This window comes from Thunnus thynnus, chromosome 16 (genome assembly GCF_963924715.1).
Source record: "Thunnus thynnus chromosome 16, fThuThy2.1, whole genome shotgun sequence".
Classification (NCBI taxonomy): domain Eukaryota; kingdom Metazoa; phylum Chordata; class Actinopteri; order Scombriformes; family Scombridae; genus Thunnus; species Thunnus thynnus.
Window position 1 is genome coordinate 22,227,105 of NC_089532.1, and position 19,627 is coordinate 22,246,731.

The following is a 19,627-nucleotide window of genomic DNA, read 5'->3' on the forward strand; positions in this document are numbered from 1 at the left end:
GGACAGCATTTACATCTGCGTGCAATATGCCTTCCAGGTAAGGATCCTATCAGTGACAAGAAGCAGCTAGTGACTTATGTCTAATGTTAGCAGCAACAAGGCCAGTATGCAGGGTGTCCATTCCAAAATGAGGGAAAAGGGTGAAAAGGAAACAATTGAAAAAAGGGTTAATGTGCCCTGAGGTTTTTTTTTTTTTTCAAGATCAACTTACTTACCCTCTTCGTCCCAGCTGGGACATGAGGCCGAATTATATGCCACCACTGAACACTGTCTTGTGCTTAGGCCTGTGCTTCGTCCCATGAGAGATCCATCTCTTCCAGATCGGTCATCACTGTCCTTCGCCAGGTGGTTTTGGTCTGCCTCTTTTTCTCCTCCCAGTCGGGGTCCATCTCAAGACAACTATAGGTATCCTTTCATTGGGCATCCTCAGGACATGACCAAGCCATAGTAACCTGCGTTTCTTTATTTCAAGGACATATTCATGCTGCCTATCTTCCTATACAGTTCTACATTTGAGATCTTGTTAGGCCAGTAGATATTGCAGATTTCATGTAAGAAGCTATTGTGGAAAATGTCGACCTTTCTCATGTCATTTTTCGTTACTCTCTAGCACTCAGAGCCATATTGAAGGATGGCCTTAACAGTGCTGTTGTAAAGCCTGATCTTAGTTTTGAGGCTGTATTGCTTGGATTTCCAGATGTTAAAAAGTCAACTAAAAACATGTCTGGCTTTGTTAAGACGGGTCTTAATATCTTATTGGGTGCTGTTTTCACTGCTTATGAGACTTCCGTGGTATGTGAAATCAAATGCTTCTCCATCAGTGGTGGTTGGAGGTACTGTTGGGGCTGATGCACATCACCTGGGTCTTTTGATGTTGATGTGCAGATCAACTTACTAGCTAGAATAGACTCACATAACATTTTATCATCAAGCAGTTAGGATTTAGTTACCATATGAAATAAATGTTAAGCAGCCTACAAAATGTGATGATAAAATCATCTGAATGAAAGAATCACTTTTTTGAATGAATGTTGTGCTACAACCAGGCTCATTTTATATCAAATGACAATTAATGACAGGCTCATCCACTAAAATCAGCCAATCTCTGTTGAACATTGTTTTTTGGGAAAGGAATTAAACTTACATTTTGTGTTCAGCTGCCTAACAGGATTCTGACATTGAGCTAAACAAGACATTAGCAGTTTAGCAGCTGGGCTAGCAGATGTTAGTTACATCCACTGACTGCACCCACCCCTCTTTATTCAAAGTAGACATATAAACTCAAAGGGAGCTGTCTCATGATAACCAGTTGTGCTTATGAACAATTTATTGATCACATTAAAATCATTACAACTGAAGACATACAGTATTTCTCAATGTAATAGATTGGGATGTGATAAAAATGGGTCTTTGACAATACTTGGAAGCTGAAATGTCACATTTCAGTGAAATGTCCTCATTAGAGATTCGAAACTCTGGCATTTTGTCTTTATTAGATACAAACGACAGACACAACACCACCAACAACTTACAATTTAATCCAAGCTAATAAAGCAGTCCTGCAGTCAATACTTCTTTGTGAAGCTTCTTATGATTAATTCTAGTTGAGAACATGTCAGAGAGGTGTCGACCCAATTCAGTGGTTATTTGGAGGCTTATTAGACTGTATTACATTGTAAGGTGTTTATTTCTTCTCCCTGTTTATAGACATGACAAAAGAAAACTGAGTAAAACAGAGAAAATGGGACTCCTCAACTGTGAATTTAAAGGAAAGAGAATCCCTGCCAAAGGTGTGGAAAATTTGAATTCTCCCCATGACAGAAAGCCAGCATCAGATTCATTTTGTCATTTAAAATGTACTTACTAGATGTAGATACAGCATCAAAATTCTTCACTTTTTTCTAAAAACAGTGGCAGTTGCTATATTTGGTGATTCGCATCGTGTTGTCAGTTGTATGGCAGTTACACACAATGTGGCAGCACAGGTGCTGCCTTTCAAAGTGACAGAGTAGACAAGACACCTCTTATCAGAATCCGTGTCCATAATGAAATGAGGGAAAAAATATTAAAGAAATGTTAGAACTTTAAATCTGTTCAGATTTTGTTTGCAAACCTAAAACATTTTCTACTTGTCAAAAATTAAATAACATTTTCCTTCAAATGTTTATTCATACATTTTTCTACTTCTACAGTCTTTAACAAATATTTCTTTTTCAGTAGTTCATACAAAAATAGCAAGAACAAGATATACATATCAATTGGCTTTGTGCATAAAATACTGCTGATTTTGCCTCAGGTGCACATGACGAAGACGTGTCTTCTTAACTGTTCATGTAATTTCCAGGGAAGCTTTGACTGCACATAAAGAGAGGGTCCATGGAGGCCACTTTGGCAGCGATAAAAGAATGTATACAGTGGAGGACAGCTGTTAGATTAGCAAACTCTAGCTCCTGGAAAATACAAGAGAAGGACAGAGACACATCAATAAATTCCTTAATTTCTAAACGTTCTTGGAAAACGAAAATTTAGTTGGCTTCACTAAACATTTTATTCACTAGATGTTCAATAAATTTGCCTGTTAGCCGTTATATTTACTCACTAACACCAATGGGTGTTGCAAGCTGCAAAATAACCCTACTAAAATTCATTGTGTCAATGTATATCTTTAATTTTGAAGAAATTATTACCTTCATTTCTATTTGTTTGCTTTCAGCATTCTTGAAAAGGAGTTTTACCCTGGTTTTCCCATCATCAGAGGAGCCTTTAAGTTGAGAGAACTTATATCGCCACAGTACCGTCTACAAGGGAAGCAAAGGATTATAAAACACAGCACAGGGATTTCAATAATGAGCACATTTAAATACCGTGTCTTACTACAGAGAGACTTGCATGATCAAGAACTGACAATTTAATGTGCAATAGTACTTTGAGGAAATGTATAATTTATAATAAAAGAACATTACTACTTTGGAAATGAGTCCTGTACCATTCTTGTAGTGATTCAATGAACATAAAATGTAGCCATGGTAGAGCTGACTCAACTTACTTGCATGGCTGCCAAAATAATCTCAAAATGTACTTTTAATAACATTAGACTACCATCCTTGATAATACAGTAATTCACCAATTATTCTGGAAAGTGCATTGTGCAAAATTAGGAACATTTGGGAGGCTATCATTATATTTTTTTGTGAAATGTGGCAATTTCAAATATATTGAATATACATTGAAAACAAGTGAATACATCATCACCAGGACAACATTTTAGCGTGTCAATACAGGATGTCAAACTGCAGTCTCAGGGGTTATCAGGGTAAGAACAGCACAGAACCAACATGTCAGCAACAACTAACACTTTACCTTTGAAGTGCCTTCTGAGCAAGTGAAGCCCGATCCAAAATCTATGGTGAAGCACAGTACATTCCCCTGGCTGCTGCACATGTAGCTTTTAGACTGATGAGAGAGAATTTATATCCATTAACATTTTGATTAAAAAAAAAGTATTTAATGACATACTGTGTAAATAGCACTGTGGCACATTTCTCTGTGTGAATAGCAGAAGCAAACATCACATTATATATTGTCAAGTATGGCTGTGCTGTATATAAATAAATGATGGCTCATATTTTTTCATTTGTGGCAGTAAATGCAATCCACTATTACCAGCAGATTTTATTTATAACTCATTTAGTGTTCATCAAGCATTTCATTGTTAGCCCTCATTTACTGTCCTCTTTAAGATCACAGTGAACAGGCTTTTCTCCCTACAGTCATTTTGACTTGTCATGGCAAGAAAAGCGCAGTTGTAACTAACATCATTAACAATGGCTCTGTTCAATTTAGGTGTGTCAGTAAGCAACAATGTACAACAGTAGGAACTGGGAACTGGCACACCGCAATGGAACGCAATCTTTATTAAAGGGGAACTCTGCCGTTTTTACACAAAGGGTTTACAGGTCTTGGGGAGTAAAGATACATATGTGAAAAAAGTAGTATAAAGCCTTTTGTGTACACAACAAAGATGCCAGCAACTGTAGCCTCAAAATAATTAGAAGATATGTTGACTAAGACTAGAATAAAAAAAATATCAAATGACTAAAATTTGACAAGCAATTTTGTCAAAGACTGAAACTAAATGGAAATCAGATGCACTGCAAGATCTCACTCCCACAAACAGTGAGTGTATCATGGTTTTGCCCCATTGGATCATTTATATAGCAGTCACAAATCAAGGGCACACAAGTCAAATTCTTGTGTCAGAGTGGAATTCTGTTTTCCCGAAGAAAATGAGAAACTGAAATAGTGAAAATGCAAACTGTTTAACAATAACATATCCAATAATGTGACAAATACACCTGGCCATTGGTACCCATTAAGCTACAAATTCAAGGCAGTTAACTGATATCAAGTTATAGGGTTTCTGGATATATGTTAACAGCTGCCTCTTACTGGTGTATTTAGAGCCCAACATGAAGACTTTCAAAGTTTCATTTTAATTAGTTTTACTAGCAAATGCAGACATAGAGCTTGTTGATTAGTCATATGTTTAACTATTTGGCTACTTTACATGTCATTTTTATTATCGGGATATCAAAAAGGAGAAACGATGTGAGAACCATTTTGTAAAGAGCAGCCAGTGTAATCAAAATGACATCCATTGTCTCATCACTCCCAGTGTTAGAGCAACTTGTTCTATTATGAAACAATATTGTGTCATTTGAATCCTCATATGCAGTTTTGTGAGCTCATAAAATTATTTTTATATACTCACAATATTACTTTGCTCATATGCATGTGGCGGTTTCTTGTTTAAGTACCCGTATGACATGTTAAGTTTGGAAGATCTAATAACAGCAAATCAGATTTTTTTTGTCTTGCATGAAATTCTGTCAAAAGCAGCATCCTGTATAGCTTTCTGATAATGTCAAGACACATGACAGAGGAAATCCATTTTGGAAGCCATAAATCTTTAACATTCATTTTGCTGCTGCAACAGAAACAAGCATGTGTCTCACAATACTTTTCACAGGTCTTTTGAAAGCACTGATGTGTAAAGCTTTCCAGTCTCTGTGGAGCAATATCTTTCTGAAGCCTTTTCTTGCCACATGACTTAATTTTTGTGTTGTCGTCGTCCACTCAGCTGGAATACCAAGAAGTGCAACCGTTCAGATTTTATTTGTGTTATATTTTTTCTCTCACTTGAGAACACAGCAGGGACATACTGATTTTAATTATAGAGTGCAGTGTGCAGTGAAAGTGGCATGGGACTGCACAGTCCTTTTTACTGAAAGTGTTTTCTGCTCTCAGACCTCAACCCCCTCTGCCTTTAGTGGTGTCGTGAATTCAGCTGTGACGGGGATAAGAAACAGTGGAAGGCCAGCCTTTAAGTTCTTGCTGTCACCCCATGTAAGACTGTGTTGTGACAGGGTGAGCAGTGACTACACTTCACTAATTGGAAGGGATTTTTTTCTGTGGGAATTAGCAACATGGAATGCAACATGAAATATTTTTTTAAGAAAATCTCCTTAGCTAAGTCTGACAGAAGTAAGGGCATGAGGGGAATGTAATAAAACAGAGGACAGGTGTAAGAGAAGCACTTGCAAGTGTGTGCATGTGTGTGTTGTAAGGAATCTGGGATTCTAGACCTACAGTCATATCCTTTGAAATCAGCAACAGAGACAGCAAAGTTAAGCTGCTATGTACAAGCTGCACCAAATTTTAAGAGTAACTTAACAAGCTGAAAGGCATCGTTTCACTGACCTCTTCTGGTTAAAAACTTCCAATCCCTTGCACCTCTGATCACATCCTGCATCACTATTAGGTGTGATTCTGTGTGATCAGAGGTAATCTCTGCAGCATCTGTAAACACACTCAACAGTGATGTCAGAGTGTACTGCAGCAAGGTAAGAACTAAAACAATTGGAGGTCAGCCAAAGACTTTCAGTTGGTGTTAAGTTTCTCTTTAAAAGGTGAGGCAGCCTGATTTCAGCCATGCATAATAGTGACACTGTGTCAAGATAAAAGAGGTTGGGTTGGTGTGAACTCTTCCTCATCCTGCCTGATGCTGTTGATCAAATGCTTGCTTTGCGAATGTGGCCACTCAAAATGTCACGATTAAAATGCGGTATTAAAACTCATGAGTTGTCTGGACCAAATTTTGTTCTGTTTTTTTTCTGACCTGTTGATACAAAGAAATGTAAAATGTCTATTTCTGTATTTAACAAAAACTTTGTGATTGAAATGCTTCAAATTATTAAAATAATTTTTTTCCTACTGCTTGGTGTCATTGATGCCAGTATTATTTGTTTGCAAGAAACGTAACGGCAGCAGCACTTAAGACCTGCAGATAGAGACATGCCAAAACGTGCCATCTATAGGTAAAAAAAGTAATAAATTCTACAATTTTGACATGTGCTACCTGCAAGGCAATGTGTGTTACAACCTTTTTTCCTATTCCACATGCACAAAACAAGTGTGTGTGTTTTTTATTTTACATATTAAATCGGCACCATGTAAGAGTTTTGTTAACCTGTCCTCCTTGTTACATTAAAGAGAAAATGAGTTGTTGTCTTTAAATAAATGAGTATTTATTTAAAGACAACAAGTTAGTTCTGAATATTTCAACCCTGTCACCAGACAAGGTCGTCTATTTTGGACTACACACTACAAAAAGGGCACATTACTTTGGATGTAATGTGATGTGAAGAATCTTCTAATATAGACAAAATTCCTTGGCATACTGGGTTGGAAAATTTGAACTGTTTACTTGGATGATATTTAAATATTTTACTTACAGTAACATCTGTTTATCAGTTATCTGCAGTGCAGAATATCACTTGCTTTTATGAGGAAAAATGAAGATTACACTGCACAAAATTGCACTGCATGCGTGTTTGCCACTTGAGCTACTAGGACACCCCAAAATTGAAGGATGACACAACTGGACTGCCTGCTGTGAGCTAAAAGACCCTATCGATGCCATGTTGGGTTTCATCATCTCCAAAAAAGAAAAAAGCAAAATGGGAAAATAAAGGGAAAAGTGTTGTTTGGGCAGCTTTGTCAACTATACCCACTACTTCTACCCCATCAGCAATGTATATGTAATGCCTACATCCCATCAATTTGAAGGTTAACCCAGGTAGAAACCACAGGAAGTTAGCCTAATTGGCTGGAGAACAGAGAATCACAACTAAATTGAAATCCTTCATCACTTTCATTGGTTTCCCATAGGATGGTGTCCCGCATTTGCATCATTAAAGACTAAAAAAATTTACATTATCATATCTCGTACTGTTTGCTTTTACACTGATAGGGAAGAAAACTGCCCATGCAGCCCTGACTTCATAAGAAGTGTAGAGTCACTTATAAAATAAACTGATTAAACACCATTTTGATAATTGGTGTTGGCCAAGCAGTAATGTTGCCTGCATTTACAATGCACAAGTCACTGAGATACATCCAGAAGTCTATTATTAAATCTGGAATTGAAATATTTGCAAATCACATTTAAACCACATTCAAAAGGTAGTATCAGATCACATTGCTGCAGATGGGTATCAGTCTGGTTGCTCAGTCTCAAACTGTCCATGTCACTTGCAACTTGAAAGTTGGCACTGATGCCAACATCCAGAGTGGATTCAGCCCCATTTGCTGGCTAAGAGCTAACTGTGTGACTACAGCATCAAACACCCCTGCATATATGATTCCCCTTTGAAGCTAATGTTGCCTAGTGCAGCAGAGGAGTTCTGCATTGTGAATAATATTGTTACATCAATGAGAAAGAGGGTAAAATGTCCATTCTTCATCTAGCCTGCAGCTTTTTTTGCCTCAAAACTGGGAAAACACACCACAAGTTAATGTATGGACATGTCCATGTTGATACCAGTAACTGATTTAGATAGGTTAACATTATCTAAACCCACAACTCCAATCAGTTCACTTGCAAGTTTGTGACTTTCTTCTACTTTCCTCTCCTGTGTACAGGATTCCTATCTTGATGAGCACTGAAATCTTTGCTCCTCCTTTATCATCCCGCTGAGCTGGTTCCAACTACAGTATCACGTAGCACAAGGTGCACAGAGGAGACAAGACTTGGAAATTCTAAATAATGTCCAGCTTCTTAAGGATCCCCTGCAAAGTTACCAGTCTAATCTTAATATGATATTACTGATTATGGTACCTTTCACCAACAAAATCATCTGCCATTAACATTCCCATTAATGATAATAAACTAGACTGCATTACTTTTTGAAAGCTTGACAAACGTCTGGCAGTCAAGCTGTGTTCACCATCAAACTCCAACTTTGCACATGCAAATGAAAATGGAAGTAGAGGGTTTCATTGTCATTCATGCATTCAGCCTTATGACTATAAAAGTCCCCTACACAGATTACCATATATCTTCAATCCATTGTTCTATGCAACTACTATGGTTATGCCATTGACTTTGTTGAGCCCTGCCCTTCTTAGTTACTGTTGCTATGCCAGTCAAACTTTCTGTTCTTGCACGACATGATGTAGTTTACAATGAAAACCACAGAAGATATACTACGCAAAATTATTCTTTATTTAAAATCGGTGATTGATTTAAGATTTAAAGCAGACTTATAATTTCTAGCCAGCAACCTTTTACTTTCCCGGCTGAAATGACAACTGTAGCTGGCAGATTTAATTAGCTGTGGCTAGCTAGCTAATTAAGATTATTAAGAAGTTAGCTCCATGAATTGGTTGAAAACACAATCCCTGGCTGACTTTCCAATGTTTCCAGCTAACTCATTGAAAAACAAATTTGGTTTGTTTGGCCATTTGGTGGCTACATACATGGGATTGTACTAAAAGACTGAAGTTAAAGCTCCATGTCCCAGGCAAAAAGTTGATATCCTCACAAGTTGTTGGTCCATAAGGTATTAAAATACAGACACTGGCGTAGTTACCTTAAAGTCTGATAGCATCCACAACCACTTTCACTTGGGGAATCACAACACAATGAGCTGGTTGTGGAGAGTTTATTTATTTTACATATCCTTTAATCCCACAAACAAATGTAGGAAACTGATAATATGCTAACAGTTGGCCTTGGAAGTAACACTAGGTTACCACTGTAGGTAGTAACTTAGCCAGAAATGCTAGAGATTGTAGTTTATGTTAGCGCAAATAAACAAGTTGTTCTTTTTTGAAAGGCCACAAAAACAATATATAATCCTCTAAACCCTTTAAATGCCAAGCATCACTTGGGCAAGGCGCTCTGGCCCCATGCCCGATGCTTCAACATTTGGAGAGATCCACAGCTTGACAAACCTGCTGTGCCTACTTACGGTTGTAAACCTATGATTGGGCAATTGCTGTTAAGGGGAGGGGTGTGGTGAACTGTCAATTGTGGTGACTTTTTGAACCTGTATGTTGATGATACAGATGCCTCAAACAACAGGTTTCATAACTAATACTTTTTTTAAACTACGGGTTTTACAGAGCATGTAATTGAACTCTTCCAAAAACAATGTAACAACAACAGATGTCACCATCTATCATAATTTCTGTATATTTCCACTGTTAGTTTTATTGTTAAACAGCGTTGTATTGACTCTATTTTTATATTACTGAAAATGTAACAGACAAACACTATAGGCTGCATAAAGTCACTAAATCAAAGTAGCTTTGAATGCTATGGTAAGTGTATGGAAAGAAATATATTCTGAACATAAATGAACATAATTTCCTAACTGACTGCATATGGAGTATTAAAGTGTTGTGAAACGCACAGTCATAAAATCAGAATACAGCTCTAACAGAGCCAGTCTGTCTTCATTCCTTGGTTGCTTTGTTAGTGGTTCATTTAAGCCATTCACAGTGCTTAGGGAAATTACACTATACACTGGTTAGCCACAAGCAGCCTTGCACAGGGAAATTGATGTGTTCTGATTTTCTAAGTGTAGCTACTAAGTCAACACATGAATTATATATTGTGTTTAGTGATTCTTCTTGTTACAATGACTGTGCCCTACTGCAGTGTTAGTGGTCATAGGTGGAGTGTTTTTGGTCAACATTGTTTTCACTCACACTTATCATGCACATGTGAACTAGAAAGTGCCTTGTTGATTAATTATTGATTCTGCTGAGTTTGAGCAGTGGTAGTTACAAACTAGTTACGTCTTTTTGACTCATACAAGCTGAAGAAATACCTGACTTGCTAAAAGACAGGCCATTACATTGGCTTTGTGACTCATTACAGTACATTTAGGGTGTTTACTTCTATGGACTTTACACTAAGTCTTCTTTAGACCCTCTTATCCATTGCATTGGAGACAGTTCTGGATGCTTCCCTTTGAAAAGCTTTGGGAAGTGGCAATGTGCTGCTCACTGATGGGGATGTTAATCCTATGTAAATTTGAAGATTCACCCATTTTATCCACACCCTTGAAGCTTTTTCTGTAGTAAAACAGAACATCTCATTTTGAAATACTTATGGTAAAGCATAAATCTCACCCTACAAAGCAACTAATTTTCTAACCTGGTGTCTCTATCTTTAAGACACACTTGAGATTTCTTACTCAAGTCCCCGTAGGATCTGAGCGCAAAATTACACAGCTCCCTGAATTCAGAGATGCACAGAATTAACTTTTCCACCATTCCTCACCACAGTAAAATTGTCACCACCACAACCACAAAGATGTGTTGTGGAGGTCTGCATGCGGTCAGAGTTCAATTAGTTGAACCTCTGGTGCCAAACTTGGCCATTCTCTAAGCAATGTTGCCTTTGGTATGAAGGCCCTGTAAATTTTCAAGTGCAATGTCTATGTCGTTTCGTTCTGGTGCACCTAGCTGGGTTGCAGTTCTCAGCGACCTTAGTTGCAGTCTGTTTTTTCCTCCCATTGGCCTCAGGAGGCAGCAGTGAGGCCATTCTGCATTCAAAAAATAATCTGGGCAAGCCACATTGAGGTGAGATCTATGGTTTTTTGGAAGTTGTTTCGAATTGTATGTTTCAGTTTTTACAAAGATGAGGACCAACTGGTTAGTTGGTAAATGTTAGGTTAACTTTCCCACCTCTGATACAGAGTAGTGCACAACTGTTTCCCTAAACTATTCAATGAGAATTAGGACTGTTTCTCACTTAGTGGATGAGATATTTTCAGATGGAGTTAGGCCTTCCTTAATGTTAAAGATTATATTTATTAGGGGCATTTCTGTTGCACTTGTTTGTCGCTTTCTCATTCTGGAAGGCACCACTCCCATTAATGACTAATGCATCATGGGATGAAGATAATCCAATCAAATCATCAAAGCAGCAATATATTAACAGTATGTTCTCAGATGGAAAAGAGATTTATCAACATAACTACACAAAGAAACTAATTTGCTAACATCAGTCAGACAATTTGAGCACTGGTGGAAAACCTCCCCCCCATCAAAACCCGAAATTTGGCACACCAGAAAAAGACAGCAAAGGTGAACCAAGTGTTAGAGATAGTAGTAATTTCATTTACATACTTTTAGTTTTACTTGTACAATAATAAAAAAGTTGATTTGCTGTATTTAAAACATACAGGTCCCACCTTCATTTTAACAGTTTTTTAAGCCCTAGGAATTAGTATCGGCAGAATTAACTGGAGAATGTAATTGAGTCCACTGGAATTATGATTCTAAACTCTCAGTGACCACATGAGCCCTCTGAACATAAAGGGATTATACATGGTTCCCAAGACTTTTAGACTGTTTTTTGCTAAAGAACCAGTGTCCTGTACCAGAGACAACTATGCTGCTTACTGGTATAATACTAACATATACTATTACAAAGGACAACTGGTGAAATAGGAGGCCATTTAATTATATCTTGTTCCCATGATGACCCGGAAAGGATTTCATTTTGCTGGTGATTCAAATATCTTCTGACAGGTGCTCTGCTTTGTAATATTTATAAATGTCCCTACTTAAGGGTCCCGAGCACTGAAGCCCTCAGGCTTCATAACGTTTTTAGCCTTTATCTTTGGTTGGCTGCACTTGAGGGGTGAAAGGGTGGGAATGGGGTAAAATTATAAAAGATACTGTTGGCCATTTCATGAAGAGTCTGACCTGACATGTGGCATACTTCCTTAATTCCTGAATAAAATGCATGATTGTAGATATGTGGAAGCTACAAAGGCTCAATGGAAGAAGCCGATGACACTAAAGACTCCTATGCCTGATTACAGTTGTGTTTTTAGCAAAGGGAAAATATTTTTCATTTTATTTATGATTAAGCTTATTTACAGTGGATGCCTTGTTTCAAATTTTAAAAAAATTCCAATTTTCTTCTTTGTATTTTTGTCTAAGATTAAAAGAAAGTCTGGAGTACTTCTCGATCTAGGGACGTCTTGCGAAGTTGGCTAAAAAGGGATGAGTCATAATCTCTCTCTCTCTGTTTGAGATACAATGGGTCTTGGTTAAGTAATATTCCTCTGATGGAAAAAGAAATAGTAAGGACTCACAGAACTCTCTCTCCCTCTCTCTCTGGCTATTCAATTAAATTCAGGAAGCTTTATTGGCATGAATGTCAGATGTATGTTGTATGTGTGTGCGTGTGTGTTGCTTGTGTGTGCGTGTGTGTGTGTGTACACGCATGCTTGTGTGTTTATGAAAGATTGATTGATGACTGAAGATTGGCAAGGCCAATCTAACTTACCAATTAGTGCATAGACCACTGTGTGTGTGTGTGTGTGTGTGTGTGTGTGTGTATGTAACTACTATATAGCCACATTTACTTTGAACACTGAATAATCACATTTACAGATGAATAATATTGCAAAAGCGTCAAGGATGATACAATTCAATAATGAGATGAAGAAAAATACAATTCATTAAAATAAATAAATAAAAAGAACAAGAAAATGGCAGAAAACCTTAAACACATGTTTTGTGATGTAGTCACATTTACTGTACAGGGCTTACATTGGTAGGACTATGTAAAGTCGCAATGTTACCAAAGCATAGAAACAGTGGACAACAATAACAGGACATTCACAATAGCAATCAGTGGATTAGAAAAAAAAAATCATATATACAATAGACTATGTTAAGATAATTATTATTATTTCTCTTATAGTAGAGAGATATTCTGTCAATTTATATTCATGGTTTAGGGCCAGATAGCAATTAAGTTTTTTTTTAGTTTTGGTTTGATTCCTCCAATGTTCCAGATAGGCATCTTTTGTTAGTTTAATAATTTGGTTTACTCTTTTTGTGGTTGGAAAGCAGTGCTGGTCTGAGGTTGAACAGTATTGGGTAATATTTGATCAGTAAGTCTAAGGACCAGCTGACGGAAGGGACTCTTTTGGGGGTTCAGTTCCTGGGTTTATACCTGGAATCTCAGTCTGTCTTGTGGGCTCAATTTAAGATGTAACCAAAATTTAAGTGTGTTTTAATGTTAATAATTAGGGGTGCAGGATATTGGATTTTTGTCAATTTCCAATATTCCGATATTTTCCAACTAATTTTGGCCGATTGCCAATGCTGATACTGAAATATGCACATATTGTTTTCCACCTGGCCTGAGCAGACTGAACTAAGTATGATCAAGAAAGACAATATAAGAAGGAAGAACGTAGAAAGACTTGAGTTCAGGAGCTCAGCATTAAAACTTTAATGAACCTGCCAAGTGGGTCGAGCAGTAGAGTTTATTAGACAGACAAGATTAATGAGTAAGATTTAATCTCTGGACCACATTTTAAAGCAGAAGGTGGCAGTAATGCACCTAATACGCTGATTGCCAACTGCTCTTATAAACCAAAAAGAGGAAGTATTTTCAAACAGAAAAAACTTAGAGTGGTCCATCCTGTCAACCAAGGTGTTTCCTATCTGTGCAGCTGAACAATGCAGCTCCACGGACTGTTTCACCCTGATGGTCCCAGTGGTTCCTCCACAGGCTCCACTACACTCAGCTGCCCGACAGACCAGCTGCTTCTTCCCACTTTAACACTAGCACCGCCAAGATAGTTGGACAGACCATTTGGGTTTTTATAATGCAAATAACTATGTTTAAATAAAAACTACAAGCCTTTCAGCCCACGACTTTTCCTAAATATGTGTTTTTGAAGTTTTCTGAAGCCTACAAGGTGCTAAAATAAAACACACAAGATTTCTGAGCATTTATACCTCTGACCTCCACCGCAGTCATATAGACCGCATTTACCATATTACACATTATTACCGCATACGGCAAATTACCATATATGGTAAGTTTTTTCCATTTAGCGGGGTTTGTTTTCACACCCTATGGGTGGTGAATCTATCACATTTTTCAATGGTCATTTTTTCATGCACAGGAACTGCCTGGGGAGAGAGAGAAGTAGCCATTTTATTTGTCCTATATGCCTGAAGTGTGGGAACGGGCTGGATGTAGCTAGCTGCTAGCCTAAAAGCAAAAGATGAGAGGATGGAGAGAGGAAGAAAATATCAATGATACATGTTCAGGAGGCTTTGTCAGTGCTTCAGGAACTGAGTGAGGGGGAGTCTGATGGCGGAGAAGTGTTGGACTTCAGGAATGTGGATTGGAATGAGGAGAAAAGTTCAGACTCCGAGCCTGAGGCCCCACGCCAGAAAAAAAAAAAGTAAAAAAAGTCTGTGCCAATTGCCCCATCTGTTGGTGTGTCCAGTCAATTATTATTATTATTGTTGTTATTAATAATAATTGTATTCATTTGTTTTTATTAATTTATTCATTTTATGGAGCCAATGCCTGACAAACTGTATTTTGTGAATACAAACTAGATCTTGATGTTGTAAATATTACTGGTTATAAACAGTAAGCAACATTAAAAATGATCTTCACTAATAACGAATAAGGAATTATAATGTTGCCTCATAAATCTCAACAGTGCGATCACCAGTTGCCCAAGTGGTCCTGGCTGCTGTCCAGTCCGGCATGCAAGCCACACTGGTCTCTGTGAGAGCTTACACGCCATCTCCAGGGAGAAGTTATTGTATAACACTCATGGCTATTTTCGTTTTATAAACCAACAAATCATAAAAAATATTAAAAATGACAATTTAATAAATCTCAACTGTGCGAACACCGGCAGCTAATGAAGCGAGAGCACTCACACCATCTCCAGAGGCAGGCAGGCTTATTGCAACACACTGCCAAAGTACAACAAAACACAAATGGTAGGATCCACAAACATTTGTAGAGCCATCTCTGAAAACGAAAATATTTATTTGAAAACGAAAATATATCCACAAAGTAAATATCTAAATCCAATTAGCATGGTGGAAGAATGTTTTATCGATAGATTATCGATTAGTATTATTATTATTATTTGATGTGCAATAGGTGGACCGCAGCAGTGTCAATAAAAAAATAGTTTCCTCCATTATTTTGGTGTTTATCTCTTATTCTGCAATGTGCTTATTAAAATACATAATATAGCCTACAATATATTAGGCCACAAGTTTTATATTACTGTAGTTGTAATTTAGCACTGTAAAGCAAATTGGTCCATTTGAATGGGAAACATGCAGCAGAAGTTTATAAATCATTGCGCATGATAAAGAAAGATATAACTGACACGGAAAAACAAACATTGTAAACTGGCATGAGACATTGAAAATTTCTAGCAACTTCAAACAAATGCATTATTGATGTGCTTGTGAACATGTTATGGTGACAGCTCTTTATATTGTTATGTTTTACTGTGGTGCAGTCTTTTTGTCGACGTGTTTCTCCAGGGGGAATCCTGGCCCTCCCAACTGTGTTTGCGCCCCAATCTTCTCTGTCTTCGATTAGCTATTAGGTCTTTCAGTGAGTGTAAAATAATGTTAACTAGTCTGAGGCACCAGTTTAGTGGTTTTGGGATCTGGACAGTAGGTTTACCTTGTTTATTCTAATACGTCCATTATTGAGGCATCACACAGTAATTTGATTGTTTAGTTGGACGTCAGGTCTTATGTGTGGCTGCTAGTGTGTTTTATTTTGACAGGTAAGATTAGTGCAACCAGGTAGGTTTTTATTTCGTTTCTTTTAGCTATTTTTCAGCTGTAGTGAGTCAGTGAGTCTGTTGAGTTAGAGAGTGTTTTGTTTGTTTCATAATTTGGTGCCACCGCAGCCCTTCCCTTTGTTCCTTGTCTCTCTTGATTCCTTATCTGGTTATCTTGTGTTTTACTGTTAAGCAGAAAGCTTATACATTCTATTATTGTCTTTACACTAAACAATAAATGGCAGTGCTTGTCTGACTACATCGGCAGTATGTTGATTCCCTTATTACTAGACACCAGCAGGGTTGCAACAACGCAAACAATGAAATTACATATGACGGTCTGGGAGACCGTTGCTGTGCCTGTAGGGGGTGCTAGAATGCTGGCGGTCCTAGTGTTAACCTAAATAACAAAGAGGGGCTTGGTGCTCCAGTTGGATCCGTGGAGGGCCGGGACTGGCTGGGAGGCAAGTGGAACATTAGCTGAGAAGTACAGCCAGCTAGCTTCTGCTAGGCCTAGCTCTCCGTGTGGATCCAACTTGTTGGCTGTTGTCACAGTCTTACAACCAAAGATAGCCTGGGACAAAATTCTTACAGTGTGGGCGCTAAACCCAATGATGGAGGTAAAACGAGCAAAACTAAATTTTGGGGATTCTAACAAAGAAGAAAATCTTGTTGAGATGCAGCAGCAGAAGCCTTGTTCATAAGATGTGTCCTCCAGCTGTTATCATGACCACGCCAAGAAGGACATAGCATTGAAAGCTTGATTCTTGCTTATCTTCATTGTTTACCACTATAGCAGCACAGATGGATGACGCACACTGATGACGTTTTCTTGTATACTGACTTGCATCGTAGCCTACAATTCATTAGGTGTGATCATTGAACAGTCTACATACATCAAACTTGATGTTGTCCCATAGACTGTAAAAACTATGGACGTAGCCACCATGACATCACCCTTTGGTTTCTGAAGAGTAGTTTTGAAGCTCAAAGCAGGTGTCTCTGGCCATTGCCATCTTGGCAGTGCTGACTCTGCCTTACTCCCGGCTAATCCAAAACAGGCAAAGAGGTGTGTTGTGTTCTTAAAATCAGAACAGATGAGACCAGCTTTACTCAAGACAACAACTTTATTTTTTTTCTTTTTGCCCTCCTCTTCCAGTCATGTCTTTAACAAAAAACCTCCCATGTGGCCAACAGCGCCCCCATGTGTTAGACCTCCCACCAGTACCTCAACTAATATAATGAAACAATCATATAACACCACATCTCCCCTTTCTAAAGAACAAAGGGTAGACTGCCTTTGTCTAATCAGACCTTGGAGGATTATTCTGCCTCCTTTGTTGAAAGGTCTGTTCCTATTTAAATCAACACACAGTGATTCTTAAAGTGCTAAAACAACACCTCATATTACCATAACCTTTTCTAACACGTGACATAACTCAATTGTTTTTCTCTTTTTGTTTTTAAATTCCAATATCAGTTCTCAGAGTCCCATTTTATAATTTACAGATTAAGCCTATCAGGTTTTATGATGGCTCTCCCAGGTCTAGTTGTAATTGCAGGAGTCTCTGTAGGTGAAATCTGGGAAGGTGACGTAGGTGCCTGTGTAGGCACTAGCTCTGGTGGATGTTGCTGCAATGAAGAATCACTGCCTTGTGCAGGTAAAGGTATCAGGTACTGGCGGTTGCATCTCACAACACTGTGAGATAGATCCACCAAATAAGACCAGAGTGTTTTTGAAGCACTCTTCCTGGGTCTGCCCCCAGCTTTTGCCATGGTCTTTTAGGGCACTCTGATGGCATAAGTGGCTCTTTGTGGTTATGTCGCTCCTGTATGCAGGTCCTGCAGTTGAGCACCATGTCAGTCACCTGCTGGCTGAGTCTCGGCCACCACACCGTCTGACGAGCACAAGCTTTACACTTCACTACACCTAAGTGTCCTTTGTGTAGCCTAGCTAGCAAATCATTCCTCATTGTTGATGGTATCACAAGTCGTGCATCTTTCAGCAGTAAGCCATCTTTCACAGTGAGTGTGGCTCGCTCTGGCCAGTAGTTTTTCAATACTGGTTCCTGCTTTGCATGTGCCGGCCATCCTTCAGTGCACAGTGAGCATACACTGTCAGCTTTAAGCTTTTCAGATTCTCCATGTATGAATGGCTGACAGGCAAGTTTTCAATGACACAGTCCACATAAATATTGGTGCTCTCCATCAGCTCCTTTTCCTCCGCAGGCATGCTTGATTTGACAGGTGAGCGTGACAGTGTGTCTGCTGTCCAAAGAGATTTTCCTGGTGCGTACACTATGGAGTATGAGTAGTGCATCAGCCTCATCCTGAAGCACTGGATCCTTGGTGGCAAAAGATCCAGGGCTTGGGCTCCTAGTAGGCTGAGGAGGGGTTTATGATCTGTCTCCAGGCAGAACTGTTTTCCTATGAGGAAATCCCGGAACCTTTCACACACCCATGAGAGGCCCAGGGCCTCCTTTTCTACCTGCGCATACCGTTGTTCTGTGGGAGTGAGCGACCGAGATGCATAAGCCACAGGCTTCCATTCTTCCTCATTTTTCTGGAGTAGAACACCTCCCAAGCCATATGATGATGCATCGGCTGACACTTTAGTGTCTTTGTTTGAGTCATACATGGCCAGCACAGGTGGAGAAGACAGTGCTTTCTTCAGTGTTCTAAATGCTGTAGCCTGTTCTACATCCCAGACCCAGCAGTTTTTCTTTGAGAGAACATCACGAAGTGGCTTGTCTTTTTCTGCCAACTGGGGAATGAACCTTCCCAGCTGATTGACCATCCCAAGAAAACTTCTCAACTCACTCACATTTGTTGGCTCTGCCATCTTTGAGATTGCCTCAGTCTTTCGAGGGTCAGGGTGGATGCCTGCAGGAGTGATTATGTGGCCCAGGAAGGCAACCTCTGTTTTTGAGAGTTCACACTTGTCCACATGTAGAGTTATGCCTGCTCTTTCCAGTCTTTGAAGCACAGCATGGAGTCGAGTGTCGTGCTCTCCCTGGTCTCGCCCCCACACCAACAAGTCATCGATATGGCATATCATGCCTTCAAGCCCCTCTGTGACCTCTGCCATCCTGCACTGGAAATGTTGCTGAGGCAATGCAAAATGGCAGACAGTTGAAGTGGAACTGACCAAAGGTTGTAATGAATGTGGTATACATGGCTGATTCCTTTGTAAGTGGGATCTGCCAAAACCCCATGTTTGCATCCAGCTTGCTGAACACTAGCTTCAGTGAGTGTTCCCAGGCTCTGTTCCACTGATGGCAGAATAAATTTTTCATGACACACATACTTATTCAGGCTGGTCAGGTCCACACACAGCTGTACCTTTTTCCGGACCTTCTTGGGTACAACCACCATGCCGGCGCACCAATCGGTTGGCTCCTCCACCCTGCTGATGACACCCAGGGCTTTCATGCGCTGGAGCTCTTCCTTGACTGGGCCCACATGTGGTAATGGAATCCTTCTGGGGGTCTTAACAGAATAGGGCACCGCTCCTGGTTTAAGCTTAATGGTGTATGGCTGTTGTATCCTACCTAGCCCACTGCACAACTTTTGATAACTTGACTTGAGGGTCCCCATGTCTATGCTGTCTACACGCATGAGTAGGCCAAGGGCTTTGATGGCTGGCAACCCAAGCAAAGGCGTGCTCAGGTTCTTGACCACAT

The 19,627-nt window shown here is 39.1% G+C and overlaps 1 protein-coding gene across 1 annotated transcript in view; it reads right to left on the minus strand.

The window, feature by feature from the left end:
* Window positions 1-1,296: 1,296 nt before the first annotated feature.
* sntg2 (syntrophin, gamma 2) overlaps window positions 1,297-19,627 on the minus strand; it is an 85,413-nt gene continuing 67,082 nt past the window's right edge. Inside the window, exons 15-17 of the mRNA XM_067614461.1 lie at window positions 3,361-3,453; window positions 2,688-2,798; window positions 1,297-2,450 (exon numbers count right to left, since the gene is read on the minus strand). Of these exons, the coding sequence (XP_067470562.1) occupies window positions 2,322-2,450; window positions 2,688-2,798; window positions 3,361-3,453 (333 nt within the window). The 3' untranslated portion in view covers window positions 1,297-2,321. The remainder of the gene's footprint in view (window positions 2,451-2,687; window positions 2,799-3,360; window positions 3,454-19,627) is intronic.